The 18,690-nt window shown below is 35.4% G+C and overlaps 1 protein-coding gene across 2 annotated transcripts in view; it reads right to left on the reverse strand.

Annotated features, from left to right (window-relative positions):
* Positions 1-18,315, reverse strand: part of ripor3 (RIPOR family member 3) — a 33,224-nt gene extending 14,909 nt beyond the window's left edge. The window contains exons 1-4 of one of the 2 annotated variants that reach the window (XM_052559579.1): positions 18,065-18,315; positions 3,704-3,812; positions 407-556; positions 237-315 (exon numbers count right to left, since the gene is read on the reverse strand). In XM_052559579.1, coding sequence (XP_052415539.1) covers positions 237-315; positions 407-556; positions 3,704-3,801 — 327 coding nt within the window. In that variant the 5' untranslated portion in view covers positions 3,802-3,812; positions 18,065-18,315. Of the gene's footprint in view, positions 1-236; positions 316-406; positions 557-3,703; positions 3,813-4,113; positions 4,136-18,064 lie in introns of those variants that run through there. The other variant, XM_052559580.1, reaches the window with a different exon arrangement.
* Positions 18,316-18,690: the final 375 nt, after the last annotated feature.

An 18,690-nucleotide genomic window follows, 5' to 3' on the forward strand; every position in this document is an offset into this window, starting at 1 on the left:
GGACCGCAGCTCTGATTGGTTGTTTCTTAACAGGAGCGATGCATTTCTGCAAATGGCAATAGGAGCACTGGGAGGAGCCAGAGGAGCTTGATTTTTTCACAGATTATCTGTCTCATATTCTACTGTCAGGACATAATGACAGGTTTAACAAATATGTAAAAAATATATTTTTACAAAAGTTACCTACTGCAGCATTAAGGCTAGAGTGTAAATCTATTCTTAGTATAAAGTTTCACCAGTCTGGAGTTCCTCTTCGTGTCTCTCTGCTGGGATGACAGGAAGTCCAGCTCTGTTTGATGGTTTTCCAAGTAGTCCCTATATGAAACGAGATGTCATTAACATTCACGAGACTAGTGCTTGTGGTCCATGAGTCCATTCATTTCTCTGCCGCAGTGACTGCACGTACTTGAGCCCTTTCCTCAAAGCCTGGAAGATTCTGTCCACCTGCTCAGGCTGTTGGCCCCAGACGCTGCTGCCCACCCGACTCGAGGAAGGTATTCTGGGAGATTTCCCTGCTACGGCTTTTGTGCGGAGAGAGCTACGAGCCGAGGAAAGTCTGTGGCATGAGATGGAAAAATGACATGAATACTTTAGTTAAATCAGGATACATAAAATCAATCAAAAGACATTTTCAATGACGATGAGCAATTACATTAAACTTCAAATGACAATAAAGACATTAACAATGTTACTACATTTTTATTTCAAATAAATAAATTTATATTTCTATATATAGCATGTTTCTTTTTTAATAAATTTCGTTCTTATGTTTCTTGAGCAAAAAATCAACATGAATCAAATCAAAAAAGGATTTCTAAAGGATCATGTGACAATGAAGACTGGAGTAATGATGCTGAAAATTCAGCTTTACATCACAGGAATAAATTTATATTTGAAATGTATTAAACTCTCAAACTGTTATTTCAATAATATTAATAATTATAATCTACAATATTAATGCTTTTGATGATTTTTGTTCAATTAATGGCAGCTTTGTTGAGCATTAAAGACTTTCAAAACATAAAAAATCTTACCAAGAACTAGGAAAATTAATTAAAAATGACAACACACCCAATAACAATCCTCTCTCTCTCTCTCTCTCTCTCTCTCTCTCTATATATATATATATATGTATATATATGTATTTGGCCTTTTCTGAGTCCACAATTGAAGTTCTCAAGTATATGCAATGATTGGAAGACACTGCATTGCAATTTCCACACTTCATTAAACAGCACACAGTGGTTTTCAGCAAGCCAGGACATTAAGAACAGCTTCTCTATTACAAAATTACCACATTATAATGCTTTCCTAAAACAGTGTTTTCTTATAGCAATGGCTGCTGAAAATGATGTACTTAAGATCACATTACAGTTATTTCAAACTGTAATAATCATTTTGAACATTAATGATGTTTTTGAATGTATTTTTGGTCATTTAAATGCTACTTTGCTCAACAGATGTATCAATCTCTTTCCAAAACCAACATTTGCTTTAGCAGTTCCAACAGTAGCATATGTTTTTATATTCTGAATTTAATCCTCATATCCCATTTTAGGTACACCCACAATATAATCTACATATTTCGGCCATGTTCTGACAGTGGAAGCTTACACAGCATAACAAACCCAATGACTCTGCAATGTAAATAAACTGTTCTCTTAGTGAAGGCATTCCTTAGCGCTGCTCTGGGGTCACTAATAACACAAGCTCTGACTCTCACATCAGTATATTCCTTCCTGTCTCCATCACTGACCTCTCTGTAACTCCAGGTCCCTCAGGGGACAGTGTCACATGTGACGCCTTTTTCTCAGGAATAAAGAGCTTGATTTTCTATTCTCAGCCCTCTGCATCCTAACATACTTTCAGTGTATTATAAATAATGTTTATATGTATTTTTTATTATAAGTATGTAAAATTATTTACCAGTTGAAAACAACTTAATTGACTGTAACATAATTTGTGTGTTTTTTGTTTTGTTTTGTTTTGTTTACAACCAACAAGGTTGTATACAGTCTCAAGATGAGTATTCTGGAATTTTTGTGTGAAAACAGACATAAAATTGTTGACTTAGAGTGCGCATTTGTCTCTGCCCAACTGCAAATAATGGTTATAATAGTTTATAAAAATAGGTTATAATGGTTTCTAATTATTTGGCATTGTTGACAATAGTAGAGATAAACTATCCTTATCCAATCAACAAAAGTAATAAAATGTTTAGTTTTATAACTAAAATCCATGATCTTAACAGGGTCATAGCTGACAGTGGTGATTAATGTACAGTTTACGAAGTGAGTAAATGCTTAAAAAGCATTTTCTCACAATGCAGTTTTTTGAAGCTTTTGCCATATAAATTTTTTTTTAACAAATTGAAAGCATGCGGACCCGGCCTCTGAAGTTGTTTTGGCATTTGTCTGCAATCATTTAGTTTCAATCTGTTACTTGAATGGGAATGCAGGAATGTAGTGTTATTGTGACAAATAAAATAAAAAAACTTGCACAAATGTGCGCGCACACACACACACACACACACACACTCACACACACACAGGCAGCTGTGTTTACTTATGTAAGCTGTCACACTGCTCAGATGATGCTCGTACTCGAATGCGAGCCGTGCATCCTCTCAGGACCTTTAGTTCTTGAAATAACTGCTGCCATTATATAATAGCCGATGCTTGTTTACGTTACAGATTTGTGGAATGCTGAATCAGAACTACAAGCAATCAAAGAAAAGCCATAAACCATATCAGATATAAGCTAAGCTCCATTCCAAAGCCTAGTGAGCTCCCTGCTAAGGCCACATCTATGCCTCCTAACTGACTGATTTAAAACATCAGTAGAGTTTTCTGTAAGCTAAAAAAGTGAAATTCAAGAATACATAAAAGTACATATCAAAGACACATATTACAGTAAAATAGATCATTTTTTATTAGATAGCAGTGCTTGAAATTAATCCATACTTTTCAGCCCTGAATGACATATATTTATGATGCTTTAAATTGCTGTTTTAGAATCCCTTTTGCTTCAGTTTACTAAGTCTGGAAACTTTCTGTATACTATAAATTATGGAAAATGTCAAGGCAATTGGCAAGATGGTGAATATCGATGCCCAGAATACACTAAAACAATAAAGCAGTACTTGAAATGTATCTGGAACAAGTAGTCAGATACCAGAGGTAGAAATCATCCTGCTGGGCTTTTATGTTTGGCAGTGTCATATTAGTATAACTTATATACTATGATAGTATTTATTAATTTATCAAATTAGTTTTTATTTTTGTATTTTCAATATAGTGCTTCTGGTCAGTTTTTTGTGAATATGTCTATATACATTTGTTTACATTTCTGATTTAGTTCTAGTTATTTAAATAATGTTTTTAACTTCTTTTCTAAGAATTATATTCCAATCAGTTTAATTTTTTTTTTAACTATTTGTATAGTTTCTACAGTAGTTTTACTTTCCGTAGCACCATGAATGGCTTTATCGCAGGAATGATCTGGACTCCTCCCAAATGTTTTGTTTTGTGCTCAATTCTGAAACAAGACCTCCCCATGTCCTCAGCGACCAAGAGTCATGCTTTCCATGGGATTCCATGACCTCTGCTTTGAGGACATTTGTCTTAATAAAAGTGCAAGTAATGCAGTTTGACGCACATGGAAATACGTCATCTTCTCTCAAACACAAGCCATACTTTCTTACCTTCTCCGGCCGCCGAGTGTGTTTACTCCAGTGAAGGAACGGCTCCGCTGCACCATGCCGCCTTCAGCCGGACAATCAAACTTCAGCTTTACTGACATCTCGCCTCCACCTACCACACACACAAACAGTTCAAAATCCACTGAGTTTGAGTCATAGCCTACCAATCACAACACCAAAACAATGCGTTAAAAGGCACTCAGAGCATGTTATGATCTTGAAAACTCGAACACATCAGAACCATTTTTTGTCACTGTGACATTTGGATGTTACCCACACATCTGCTGAACATGAAGCTCCTCTTCACAAACCCTCGGTCTCTCATTTATCAACTGAGAGGCTACAAATTTAGTGACAGCCACTCTATTTTCCTCAATGACAAATGTCCATGTCTCTGTTCCATCTTTCCTCACCCCATAATTCCTCTCTCCTGTTATTGTACACAGATTTTGAACATTCCTCAGACGCAGAGTCCCCAAACACCTACAGTGGCCCCAAAAAGACACTCAACAATTCATCCTATCTATTTTCTTAATGCATGTTACAGATCTCACTGTGAACAATTTATCTGTGCATGTAGTTTTTTATACATGTAATGTTTACTGAAATGGCCACAACTGGAACTTCCAGTGAAAAGGGCGGACTTATTGCATTAGACTGCAAAATATCCAAATTATCTGCCATTTGTTTCTGAAAGATCATTTGAATTTGTGTGCAGATGACGCTTTGTAAAAGTGTCCCAAACGCTGTTTTACCTCACTGCTGTTGGCTGTAAGATTCACTTATGGCTTTTGCACCTGTTTGGCTCAAGGAAACGTTCTTGTTGACAGTGGCACACAAGAGAGAGACAGAATGGAGAAAGTGAGAGGAAGACAGGATGAAGAGGAGAGACAGAGGACAGGAAAGAGTCAGAGAGAGATGTCTTGATTGCAAACGCAGAGTCGGTTCTCATTCTCTACAGGACAGTAATTCATGTTCTTTTTCCTACAAGAGGAAGAGAGAGATCTGTGGGGTAGATGAAGAACTGTGGGGGGTAGATGGGAAGGGGGTTTCAGAGAACCATGTTTGTAAGACCCATGAAAACAGTGTTATGACAGCTGCTATCACTATGACAAGTGCAGCTAAGGAAAATCGAAAACAACATTTTTTAGATGAAAATGAGTGGTGCTTGTCTCTAAAAAGTTATAGTGGGTTCGGAGTGGTTGCTGTTTACTTCAATTCTATGAGATGGGTCCCTCTTTCAATTTAAGTCTATTCATTTTATTCTACGTCTGGAAACTTTGTTAATGTTTGAATCTGACTGAATTCATTAGAGCGGTTTCAAGATATATCAAGATATCAAGATAGCAGTGACTTTGTATTTTTATATATTATAAGTAGGATTGATTCAATGTTACAGTTTATATTCATAAAACATTTATCTCCAGTCAACTAATTTGAATGATAGCATCGATAGACCAGTAGGTGGAGGCAACTGACTATTTTCATGAACAATATAAAGTCGTTCAATTCGTCTAAAACACTGATTCCTTCAGAAACGAAAAAGTGAGTCATTGAATCATTCTTTCAAAACATTCGTTTGCTGTAGTTGGTTGAGCAAAGTTATCAAATGCCATGCAACAATCAATCATAAGTGTAACGCTTAGAAAAGTGATAACACAAGTTTCACAATTTTGTATACAGTTTATTTCAGTCACAAAAATTGTCACACAGTTTTGGGCATGGTACTAATAGTAATACCATGTTTTTGGACATGATACTGTCATGATTTAGAAAATGCAGAGGCTGTCATTTGTGCTTCACAAAAAGTAATTCAAAAGAATTCTGAACAAGTGTTGTTAATATGCCATGAAATACAAGTGTTGAAGTGTTGAACCTCCTTCGAGCAAATGGCAGTAAGTGTTAACCAAAAACAGCACAATGTTGTAATGAGCCCAGTCCATCTGTCTTTTTGATTGTCTTTTTTTCCCCAAACCATGCAAAAAAAAAAAAAAAAAAAATTCTCTACAAATAGCTGTGGGCATCCGGTTGCAATAAAAACATGCAAAGGAATTCAATACATCCTTGAGGACATGAACACCAGACACAATGTGTGCGTCCAGACTAGAAGAGGGAATCTTCTAAAAGTTTGGGTTTCCATCTTAATAGATCACAGAGATGCATAACAATAGATTATGACACCATTTCAATTGAATTTACACAAACAGATAAAGGGATGTCATATGAGTCAAAGTCATTTGAGTTTGGAGCAACATGCTGGTGAGTAAATAATGTCAGTGTTTCATTTTGGGTCAACTCCTCATTTAAAACTTACAAATTTAAATCATACTGTACATTTCTTTGATAAGCATAATAATTTACTTATTTGCAAATTACATCTCTAGCTCTGTGCCCAGAGTGTATATGCATTTATTTATTTCTATACACACACATCATTCTCAGTGGGATGCGCAGTAAGACTTCTGAGAGCAGGCCAATCAAAATATTAGCACAAGGATCATGTCTAGCATGAGAAACTGCCATACTAAAACTTTTTTCCATTTGTTTTTTGGCAGGAAGAAGAAAAACAGAAGGGTGTAGAGGGGAGGTAATGTGGATTGACTGGCTTGAACCGTGATTCAGAGTATGACTGCTGTCATTCCAAAAATGCACAAAAATACAAATTTGGCTTGAATTTTACAGCCATGAACATGGACATGGCGTTAACACTTACTGATAACACTAAGCAGTCAAGTATGTGAATCTTCCTGGAAACCGTCTGATTGTCATCGATCATTTGTACAGGGGACTCATGGGATTTCACGCCAAAGGGAATAGATAGCTAGTCCAGAGCACACAAAGCTGTGGATCAAGAAAAGCATGGGGTAATGATGGCATAGAAGGGGGGAAGGTTCACAGTCTAGGTCATTATGGTAGGATGGATTTTGTAGGACGGAACAGGACATAACTTATGCTATTTGATACTAAAGCTTCTAGTTTTACAAGTAATTCAGTGGAAATCAGGTATTTTAGCAGTCATTTTTATAAAATCTGTACGTAACACATAAACGTTAGCCAACGATATATAGCCAAACCTTTATGACTTTCCTCTGTGAACACTGAAAGTCCAAACAGCAGTTGACCCCATTATATGGATTAAAAAACAGATGTATTAAAATATTCTGTTTTGTGTTCCTCAGAGGAAATGACATGTGGTTGACAGATGATGACAGAAAATATCTTTAAGTCATTAGTCTAGATGCTTAACCATGAAACTACCACCTCATGTGTGAAAACCCATATGAAACATGAGCCTCGGCGTCTTTTGAAGTCCCTCAGCATCTTCTCTCATAAATGTTTGAAATAGAAATGAGTTTTTAATGACACTCATTAACATGCCTGTATGTCATCTGCCTATTTCCATGACCCAGACTACAGTTCAACTTGATGGTTTGTGCACAAATAAAATGTTTTAAAAAAAGTTAGCCTGAATGCACTGCAAGTCACTTTGGATAAAAGCGTCTGCTAAATGCATACATTAATTAATTAATGAAATAAACTGCAACCATCAATATCAAATGCATTAAAACAATTGAATAAGATTTATCACATTGCACTAAGTGTAATCTTATTCATCCATAGAACTTAGTCATAACAAGAAACAGACACAATATCCATACATTGCTTGGTATGTAGCTTAGTCAGGGTCAGGCCATCGCTTGAATACCAGAGTCTTCCTCCAAAGAATCTCTAACATGAGAAATTCTAAAGCATTCCATGTGTATTTATGTGAACTCTACCGTATGTTGTATATTAAGAGTGATTTATGAGCTCCTTGATTGCACAATTTTCATTCTGCCTTTTGTTTCTCATGGTTTATAATTCTGCTGTTATCTGGAACTGAGTCTCTGCTGAATAGCGCCTGAGTCATAGACTTCACTCTTAAATAACGTTCACGAAAGAGCTCTCAGCTGAGTACAAACATACAAAAAAACCCGCAAAAAAAAACCACTTAGAACACCTTAGCAACTATTCTTGAGAACATGTCAAATGTTCTACCTCTAGCTGTTAAGAAGACTCATGAGGCACTATATGTATTAGCAAACATGCTAAATAAGCTTGCATTTCAGGGATCTTGTGCAGATTCACAGGGGAGTTATGCACATCAATCTTGTAAGTTATTATGAGTACACACACATTACACATGCTCCAAGTTTGGCCATATTAGATGACAGAAACATGTTTTCATTGCAATAATGAAAAAGAGAGCAGCATGTAAGTGCAAAGCAAGGAGTATAGAGGATCACTTTGGGAGAAAGAGGAATTTGACAGACTAGCAAAATAAATTACTCACAACATTTTTTTTTTTTTTTTTTTTTAAGTACAGTCCTACACTCAACATCAAAGCTTCAAATGAGGGTCAGTATCAAGTTATGGAGTGTTAAGGCATGTATTCTGCTTGATTATATTTAAAGACCTCATTAAATGGTTTGACCAAAGCAGTTTTCATTTCTGTGTTTACATATTTTAGTTAATTAACAGCTTCACTGCAGAGCTAAATTGTGCTGTGTTCATAAAAGCATACTAACATGTTTTTTTGCAGTATAATGTTCTCAGTATAAATTTTCTGTATGCACAGAAAACCCTGAACCAACCACTGCAAGAATACTATGTCCCATAATGCCGAGGCGCTTGGTTCGTTTACAAGACAAAAAAAAAAAAGAAAAAGCTTTCCCTATGCAGTTGGTGATGCCACTTTTAAAAGAAACACTATGCAAACACATAATACGCATGTGCACAACATCCCCGTTTTCACAAATTCGCGTTTTCGTACAATAATGGTATCTTTGAAACCGTTTTCAAAAGCTTGCATTTTCAGACACCCAAAACGTTGCTGTCATTTAAATCAATGGCCAAAACTATTTTATCTTTAATTGAAAATGGTGTTCCATAAACATCCCCCTTAGTGTTTGACTGTATGTTTGAATGAAGATTCATGATGAGAGGATATAAGAAGATTTCTGTTGACTTTGTTCAATTTTGTTAGGCGATTTAATTTCAGCACATGTGCCAATGTCTTGTGGTGTATATGGCATAAACTTGGCAAAGCTAGATTGCTTGACATAAAGGCAGGTGGAAATTCCATGTCCATTTGACTGGACAAACAATCTAGACCGTATACTACTTTGAACAATATGTGTCTTCATCAGTTGTTTCTTTTTTTTCCTTTTTTTTTTTTTGGTAAAGTTTTCCAAACTTTAAGCACATGCACCTTGTAAACAATATGTTCTCATTAATATCTATCTAGTGTCTTCTTTTTTAACCAGTACTCTAACTTAGCTGCATCTGTAAAATCAGCATGAAGTGAGTAAAGCCAGTAAACACATGTGCATGTGAAAGGAAACAGGGTCATCTGTTCACGTAGCTTTGTTTATGTTTTGTTGAGGCTGTGCTCCTCAGTGATGTATATGTTGCTGTGTGTGATATATGAATGACTGAGAGTGCATGCTTCAGAAAGGCCGTATAAATCACAGAGATGTAATTGTTAAGAATATTTTTTTTTCCCACTGCAACAAACTGTGCCTCCAGAGGCCTCTACACATACTCATGCTTTCACTCCCAATTCAGCATGATTGCATTAGTATTCATAGGTATTTTTATGTCCAATGTACTTATTTATTTTATTGTAAAGTATCATTGTGGGCTACTTCTAAAAATGTCTAATTTGAGGTGTCTTTACACAGAGTTAAAGCTGCTATGTTCCTGCTCAAATGCAGTGTGAAGTCGCAATGCTGCACAAAAGCCAGATTAAATTTTGCTAGTGTAAAAAAATATATCATCCTTAGTGTGAACAGGCCTTAACTGCTGTTTAAATGCATTTATTCCATCTCTGAGCAGTCTGTGTAAAGACACCTAAATGCCGTTTCAGAAGCACTTCTGTTCCACCTTTAGAGGGTATTTGTCATTAGATGCCTACAAACATTCACAAAACTATGACATTTTTTATTCATTTAATTTTTTATTGCATATAATTTTTTGTTATTATATTACTATAAATATATATTTAAATGTTTAGAATATTTACTAAATATAATATTATTAATGTAAAAAATATTTAAATATCATTTAGGCACTATTTTATATGAGAAATGTCATTTTAATATAATAGAAAAAAATATTAAGATAAAATAAAAATAAAAATATTTGAATCATTTTATATTATCAGTATAGATTTTGTGACATGTAAAAGTGTTCATGATAATTACCAGACACAATTAAATGTTTGAATGCCTATACATAATAACAAGATCACACCTTTTCAAATCAGTTTTTTTCATGTTTTGTTGATCTTCTCTTTCTCTCAGACACAAGCAGAAATGTTAGTTGAAAGCAGTTGAGAGGGTGTAAGAATGTGTGTGTGTGTGTGTAACCTGTGTTAATTTGGTAACCTCAAACCACATGTTTCACGATCACAACAAACTTGCTCATAATTCCTCCTTAAACCCAAAATGTGGCAAAGCTTTGCATGTTCGTGGCTAATGGAGATGATTTTTATATAAGGACTCCTGATGTTTGGTGGTTGAGTGGAATGTTTTAGCCAGATGTTGCATCTTCCCCTTTTTCCTTCTTTTAGTCCTATGATGATTCATGACCTTGTCTCTCAATAATCAGTTCCTGATTTCTGCCCCATATTTCCACTCACCAAAAGAGGTTCCCATGTATTCTCATGATAGTAATACTGAATGATCGCCTATCTTTTGATTAGCATTATTTATGGGGATGTTTTTCTGATCCAAGTAAATATAAAAACCCAGAGTTGGTGATAGCAATACTGTTGGCTACATGCAAACATCCCTCTAGATCACTTTTTAGCAAGTTTTTAAGCTTAGCTTTCATGCACACAAGGGGATTTTCATGTATTGGCAATAAGTCTGATAGATTTCTTATGGGTGTACTTATGTGATGTTTAGTGATACTTAAAAAGAGCGTCCAAGATTTGAGACTAGACAGACGTTTTTCCATGTGCTTTGTGAAGTTGGTTAACTACCAGGAGTAAAGCATGGATATGGTATCTGAGCCCATCTGGCAGGTTTGCGACAGCCACAAAATTGGTTTGCGCCTCGAGAGTTTAAGGTCACTAGACATCTAGGCTAAATCTTCTCTGAACGGTGGCTTAGAAAATGAACGTTTTGTATTATTTCAGTCCAGTCTATGGATTATTTTGTCCAATATGAAGACAGTGCTCAGTGTTACTATAACAACTTAGAAAAATACTAAAATAAAAAAAGTTTGTTGCCAGGGGATGTGGGCTAACATTTCATCCAGTATTTCTCTATGAGGCATTGTCTCCATTTTACCTTAACCACTCTGAACTCTGTCACCTCCTTGGCTGGTTTCTGGTGAAGACTGAACACTGGCTTGAAAGTTTACTTGGATGGCATAGGCAAGAGAATTGAGAAGCAGCTGTCCAATCCAAACTATCTACAAGGTTTTGGATTATACAGCATATGTACACCAGATTTAGGTGGAAGGGTTTGTGGCAGGATGGTTTGTTCTATAAACTCTCATCAGGTCAACAAGGGTTTAATGTTGGGTAGCCACATCCTTCACCAATAGTTTTCTTAAATTATGGATTTTCATTCTCAATCAAAGATATATTGTTGCCCCTTTTTGAGTGAAACTCAAAATTTAGGGAAAACGCTTGTGCAGCTTGACAACCACCCTCAACACCCTAGCAAAAATACAAATCTTCAACTTTGTTTAGTTGTTTTTGTTATGTTTTGAGACACCGAAATGCACTTCACAGACAAAAATGACTTTCCAGCGTGAGTGCTTTCAGATCTCATGAATTATGTGATTAACAGAAGAAATGCATTGCGTGGTTAAAGCCCTGAATGTCTTCAGCTCTGCTTTTCGCATGTAAACAAATCCAAATGACTACCTTGCATCTCGGCGGCGAACCAGTGGCCACTTGAAAGTGCAAGAGAGTCTTCAAAGCAGACAGTGGGAATGCCAACAAAAGGTTCAATTTAGGCTTCTTGTATTTTATTTATTTATTTTTTGCTCGGGCTTCATGTGAGTCAAGTTTTAATAGATCCCAGAGCTTTAGGGGGCTGTACATCCTGTTTGTGTGTGCCATATGGGTTTAAGTGCGGAGAGGCCAGTCAGTAAAGCAGCACATGAACAGTGTAAGTGTAATTACTCTTCGCTCTCTGTCTGCACTTGTTCTCTCTCTCTCTCTCTTTCAGTATCCTTCTTTTTCTTTCCACTGTAATAGTTTACAGAGATGTTCCTAATGCACTTCCAAGTCATGTCATTTTTCGAAAAGTCAGACTTGCTCTTTGGTTTTAAGGTCACAATTTACAGCTCAAATAATATTTTCATGCAGATTTTATATGTAATTAAATTGAAGGTAGTTCTTTATAGTCTCAGAAGAAAATATTCAAGTGCAAAATTCCACGTCCACTTGTAATGAAAGGTTACTTTCAGTATGAGCAATAATAGACTTGCAACAATAAGTGAGGTTAACAAATGTATTTATTTATTTATTTGTTTATTTATGATGGTGTTTTGAATTTAAAGACAATATTTGGCATAGTGATGGCACTAACAGTTAAAGTAATAATTAATTTATTACAAAGTAATAAATCGTCCCCTTGGAATTATAAGGTTCTCTCTGCGTTCTGAGTAGTTTTGAGATATTGAGCTCTAAATTTTTTGTGTTCCATAGACTTCTGTAGATATAACCTTTTTGTTTTTTCAATAAAAAATCCCAAAATGTACACAACTTAAAATAAAACATCACATAATGTAAATAAATTGTCACAGAATAAGAATATGTGAATAACTCAATTTTGACAAAAATGTCAGATAGAACCTTATAATTCCAAGGGGACGAAATCATAAATTGAAAATAATTCAAAATATTTTACTACAACTAATAATTGTATAAAAATTATAATAAGTAGTTCAATATTTTGTATTATGTGATTTGATTTAATTTATATATATATATTATTATTATTATTATTATAAAACTTTAATTAAATACTTTTAATTAGAGAATACATTTTCTAAATAATTTAAGCTTTAAATAACATTTTATTATTATTACTGTAATAGTATTTATTATTACTATGTATTAGTACTGTCAAAAAGATTAATCACGATTAATTGCATCCTAAATAAAAGCATAATATATGTGCGTGTTCTGTACATATTTATTATGTATATATAAAATCAAATATAGTATATATTTTGAAAATATTTGCATATATTTACATGTCTATGTTTATATTAATACAATTTATATTATAAATAAATATATTTAATATATATGCAAACAATTTTTCTGAAATATATAATTTAAAAATGGTATAATGTATTCGGTATCACTTTATCTGACCGTTTATCGCTGAATGGCTTAAGCATATTAATTGAACTACAAGTCAAATGGTGAAAAACTGTTTAAATCAGGCTAAGCTGGTTCGCTGGTCTCCTAACTTGGTCAAGTCAGGCTGTCCTTTAAGTTGTACTTAAAGCTAAATTCAACCTAAAACCAGCTTAGGTTGGATTAAGCTGGCTTCTTAAAAGGGGGGTGAAATGCTGGTTTTCACTCAATATCCTGTTAATCTTGAGTACCTATAGAGTAGTACTGCATCCTTCATAACTCCAAAAAGTCTTTAGTTTTATTATATTCATAAGAGAAAGATAGTCTGTACCGATTTTTCCCTGAAAAACACGACCGCCTAGAGGCGTGACGTGTGGGCGGAGCTAAAGAATCACAAGCGCGAGTAGGCTTTTGAGTTGAGAGCGTTTGGAAGCTGTGACATTACCGTGAAGAAAAAAACATCATCCAAAACAAACCATGGCTTACAGTCAGATTCAGCGTATATTTATGATCCAGAATCAGATCCAGAGGCTGAAATTTAACAAGAGCAGCATCAGCAACGACGTCAGTATGTGGTATGTACTGAAACTGTATATATTTGCTTAGCGGTTTTGGAAAATGACTAAGTTCCACTTTGTCGTCTTTTTTTTTTTTTTTTAAGCTGTACATGTGGAAAGTGCAGTTTGATGACAACATCGCATGTTGTTTACTTGATGTGCTTAAGCGCTGATAGCTAAGTTAACAACACAGAGATATTTGAAGCCGTTTTACTCACCGCATGCGGTTCCAACACACGATCGTGACCCTTTTTAGTTGGGACTGCTTAAACCTTAAGAAATAAACGATATGCAAATCCGTCGTCAAACTGGACCTTGTTTGTAAAACAAGCATCTTCGAAATGCAGGGAACAAACACAAACACTTGTACAACTCCGTTGATGCTCTGTAAAAATAAACTCCATCCACTGGTCCCTTAATGCTGTTTTTCTTTTGGTAATCTGTGCAGGGTTGTCTTGCCCTGGCAACCAAAAACACACTCCTTTTGTGACATTTCGGTCTCTCGCTCTGATCAGTGAAGTCTGTTGTGCTCTCAGTGTTGTGCTATACGGGAGCGCGCGCTCTTCCGGCAGAAGTACCCTCAGGACCCATATAAGGAAATTCCGCTCCATCTAACGTCACACAGAGCCATACTCGAAAAAAACTTGTGACAAACCGGAAGGAGTATTTTTGTTCCAAAAACGTACAACTTAATTTTTGAAACTTTGTCCATGTTTAGCATGGGAATCCAACTCTTTAACAGTGTAAAAAACTCAGTATGCATGAAATAGCATTTCACCCCCCCTTTAAGTAAAAAAAATAAAAAACATTACATTTCAAGACAATTACATGCCAGGCTATAATGATCGCTGTGAGCAAGGCGGCATTGTGTGTGTTTATTTGTTGAAAATCTGTCAGGGCTGTATTTAGCATCAATATATGACTAACATGTCTGACTGGTGTCTGGAAGACATGACTAAACCGGACCTGGATTATAAAAATATCAAGAAAGAGCATCTTTGTCAAGCCTAGATTTTTTAGAAAACCAGTGAAGAACCTTTAGAAACCTCCTCGACTGCTGCTATCATGATGTGACCTCTCTGACAGTCCTCACAATTAGTATCCCTTCATTCCTGTGGATGGATCTACTTGTGGCGCTGTGTTTTTACAAAGTGGGGCTTTCCGCTCTGGCTCGGGTCCACCTGGGTCCACCTCGCTTTAAGTTCCACCACCAGAGCGATTGTACTTTTGGCTGCGTGTTTGATGTGCAAATCCCTCCTTTTTCTGCACTTCCTACACTTCTTTCCTTTTGTTTTTCTTGTGTAAACGAATAAAGCATTGCAGAAATGGAGTGAAAAAAGGGTGAGTTCATCGGGGAGGAGAGCGTATTGGATATGTGGGTATCTCAGCAGGGTGTACCACCACTGAAGTCAATGAAAACACTGTTTCTCTTCTTGCTTGTCACACACACACATACACACTCTCTTTCTATAGGTACCCATGCCACACCTGTTAATAATGCAATCTGCTCACATTCCAGTACCTTTGTATGTAATATAAACATTTGGAAATTGCATTTCTTATCTGATGAAGAAAAATGTCTCAACTTCCACCTCTCCTGCTTGGCATTGATGGATGTAACAGAAATGGAAATGGCTCACCACTGGCATATGAGGAGTGAAATATGCACTACATTTATCTTTTTCATTGCTTATTACGCATCCCACTTTAGCCTATAAAATCTATGAATTGTATTCAAAATTGAAATTTGTGTATTTTTTGGTGAACTAGCCCCATGTGTTTCTGACTGAGCTGGTGAGTCAGTGATAAAGGTTTCAGACAGATAGTAACTCCAGTTTTTGTGGCTGGTCGTGTGTTATCTGAAGTGGACCACCAGCTGACTTTTGGAGTTGTCTTCTATGTGCATGAGTGTAGATAGTGTGTGACATGAGTGCATATACACATATGGTCATATATAAACAGGATGGAAGAGTTTTGTACTGTAATGAAATGGGAATCTTTGTATAGTTTATGTTTCCTGAATGGGAAGGCAATGGATTTACCAAGCATTCGATGAATTCGAAAGTTTATGTTGAGAGTTCGAAATTAAATAAGATTAAACGGGTGTGTTCAGTTCTCACGGGCGACACCGAAGACAACTTGAGTTCTGAGATTATCTTTTTTTTTTGGAGAGAGCTCCACCAACTCACACAGATGTTGAAGAATCAGTTATGGCTGTTTTGAGAACACACATTCTTACAGACGCAACTAATCAAATGCAGAAAAATAGATTTTTGTTCATTCATTGTGTCTTGCAGTTAAATGTTAATAGTACAGACAGGTCAAATAGTCATGCATTTACCATAACCATGTACTAATTTCACATTTTTTCAGTATTGTGCTTAATACCAAATATGCCATGGTTACTTGCTAAAGAATCATTGTAAAAATAAATAAGATACTAAGGTATTATTATTTATTTTGTTAAAAATATTATTTTTTTTACAATAATTCTATAATTAATTATTCATCATTATTATAAAAGGAAACATTTATTCAGAATTTTTACTTGTTATTATTAGAAGTTATTTAAAATAATGATTTTAATTATATAATTAATAGGAATAAATACCTTTTATAATTATTCATAAATTAATATTATTAGTAGGAGTAAATGATAATAATAATAATAATGTTATAATAGTTTTTAGTTTATTTAATTTGTATATTCAATTTGTATTATATTATTATTATTACTAGTAAACATTTTATCATTTTTACTTTATTAATAATAATAATAAAACATTTTAATTTGCTTTTGTTGACGTTGTGTTACTATTATTAAAAGTTATTTAAATAATGATTTAATATGATTAATAATAATAATAATATTGTTAATAAATATATTATTAATTCAATTACAATAATAATCTTTTATGATTTATGATACTTATTTTATATTTATTAATTTATTTATTTTCTTAGAAGTAAAAATATAAAGAATATTCTTCATCATTATTATTATTATTTAATATTTATTATTTTTGTTTATTAAATATCATATTTGTAGTATTAGTAGTATTTATTAAAAATTGTATCGTGTATCAATTGATCTGAAAACTGTTTATTCATGAATGCTTGTATAAAATAAAAGGACATAGCTTGTTTTTTTATTATTTATATTTAAAGTGTCCAACTACAAACCTTCCACATTCTGATATAAAACATGAACACAGCTGGCCAACTTCAAATCTTTGACAAGTCTCTTAATTTAACATGACACTCATGTATAACACTGCCATTGATGGCCTTCAAAGTATTTGCCTTTAAATGATGCAACTAGTGTTTTTAATTGGAATTCTAGATTCCCAGATTCCTTCTAAGGGTGTTGTATCCGTTCAAAATGAAACAAAGCCAATGAAGGGAGACGCAAGCATGAAACAAAAGAGATCGAGAGAGAGAGAGAAAGGGAGAATCTGCATTTGGGGAAGGCTCGATTTTCTGAGTCTCACGGTTTGGGGCAGTCTTGTGATGGGGAATTGAGTTTCAGATTCCCACAGGGGGGCATCAGGGAGAGAGAGAAGAATGGAGGGATGAGCAAAGCAGAAACTGTGAAGGAGTGTAAATTGAAAAACACGAGGAGCCTCTCTGTGAACTCATTGTACAAGGGCAGAGGAACCTGTCTGAGGGTTTTTTCCACAACCACTGGTTTGCATTAAAGCATGACAAAGAGCTCTATTAAACATAATTCGTCTTCATGGAAATGCACGCGGCCTCTTTCATTGCCTTTAAAGAAGATTTGCCTTTAAAACAGTGTTGCAGGTTAAATGCAGGTTAAGCCCTATCATCAGTATCTCGTGCTGCCAGTTATTATTATTACTTGCCATTTTTCCATGAACACGTACCAGCAGCTGCAAAAACAAACACCAATCCTAGGCCGAGAGAAAAGAGCATTCAACTCATAACCTGAGGTGTTTTTCTTATAGCCAACCTGTGCAGCGAACCTCATCCCTGTCCAAATGCCACAGATGACCGCTGATACACAAAAACTTCTGTTTGGGGTTAATTTAGTGAAACAGAAACCAGGGTAGCATGTGAGATCCTGACAGCCTTGACCCAGGTGTTTTTTGATAGCTGACATAGCACTGACACAGATAAATAGTGCATGATAACACCAGGAACATGCTTTAAGAAAGAAAACAAGGTCCATGTGTTCACAAAATGATTGTTTTCAGACAGGTTTCCCTCAGTTTGCCATAGAATTGTCAAACAGTCCAAACACCCCAAACACGTTATGTAGTAGGAAAAATGTTAGTTAGTAAAAATGCAAAAAAAATAAAAAAATGACACACATCCTTACATTTTAGCAGTCTACTTTTTGTCTTACTCCTAAAAACGAAGCAGGACAGCTCAAACTTCACATGCAGAAACATCTGTAGTTAGAATAGTTCATCCTACCTGCTTCGGAGCTCTTCTGTCCCAGAGCCGAGTTACGTCTGACAGCTAAGCAAACTCACATTAGTGCTCATCTCTGCAGTAGCGTGCATGCGTGTGTGTGTGTGTTGCAGGAGCAGATGTCTGTTGACTCCTGATAGCAAGGGTTTCTCCAGCAGCCAGAAATGCCACCTGATTCTGAGAAGCTGCTTGTACAGAGCAAAAAACGAAGTGACTGAATGCATCAAATGCGACTAGCTTTCTCCTGCATCTTGTACTGAGTCGGTCTCTCAATGCTCCCTCGTCGGCTTTAACTTTTCTCACTCTCTCTCCTTTTCTCCTCCCATTTTTGTTCATTGGAGTCTCACACACACTCCCTTGTCATTTCTCTCCTCTGTCACACCAGGCAGCAAACACATCAAAGCTGTAAATTCTGAATTCTTCCATATTTTCTTGGCCACTCGGCACATTTGGCAGCGTGGATGGACTGAAAAACTTGGAACTGTTTCCGTGCAAACTGTACAAGTCCATTAAATATCCTGTGAATATGCTTGTGGGACACTTGGCCAAGACCCCCAATGGCTCGTCTGAATTAAACTATACTGCTTTCCACATACAGTCTGGTGTTGAAAGAGGAATAATTCCTTTTT

Source organism: Carassius gibelio, chromosome B6, assembly GCF_023724105.1.
Source record: "Carassius gibelio isolate Cgi1373 ecotype wild population from Czech Republic chromosome B6, carGib1.2-hapl.c, whole genome shotgun sequence".
Lineage (NCBI taxonomy): Eukaryota > Metazoa > Chordata > Actinopteri > Cypriniformes > Cyprinidae > Carassius > Carassius gibelio.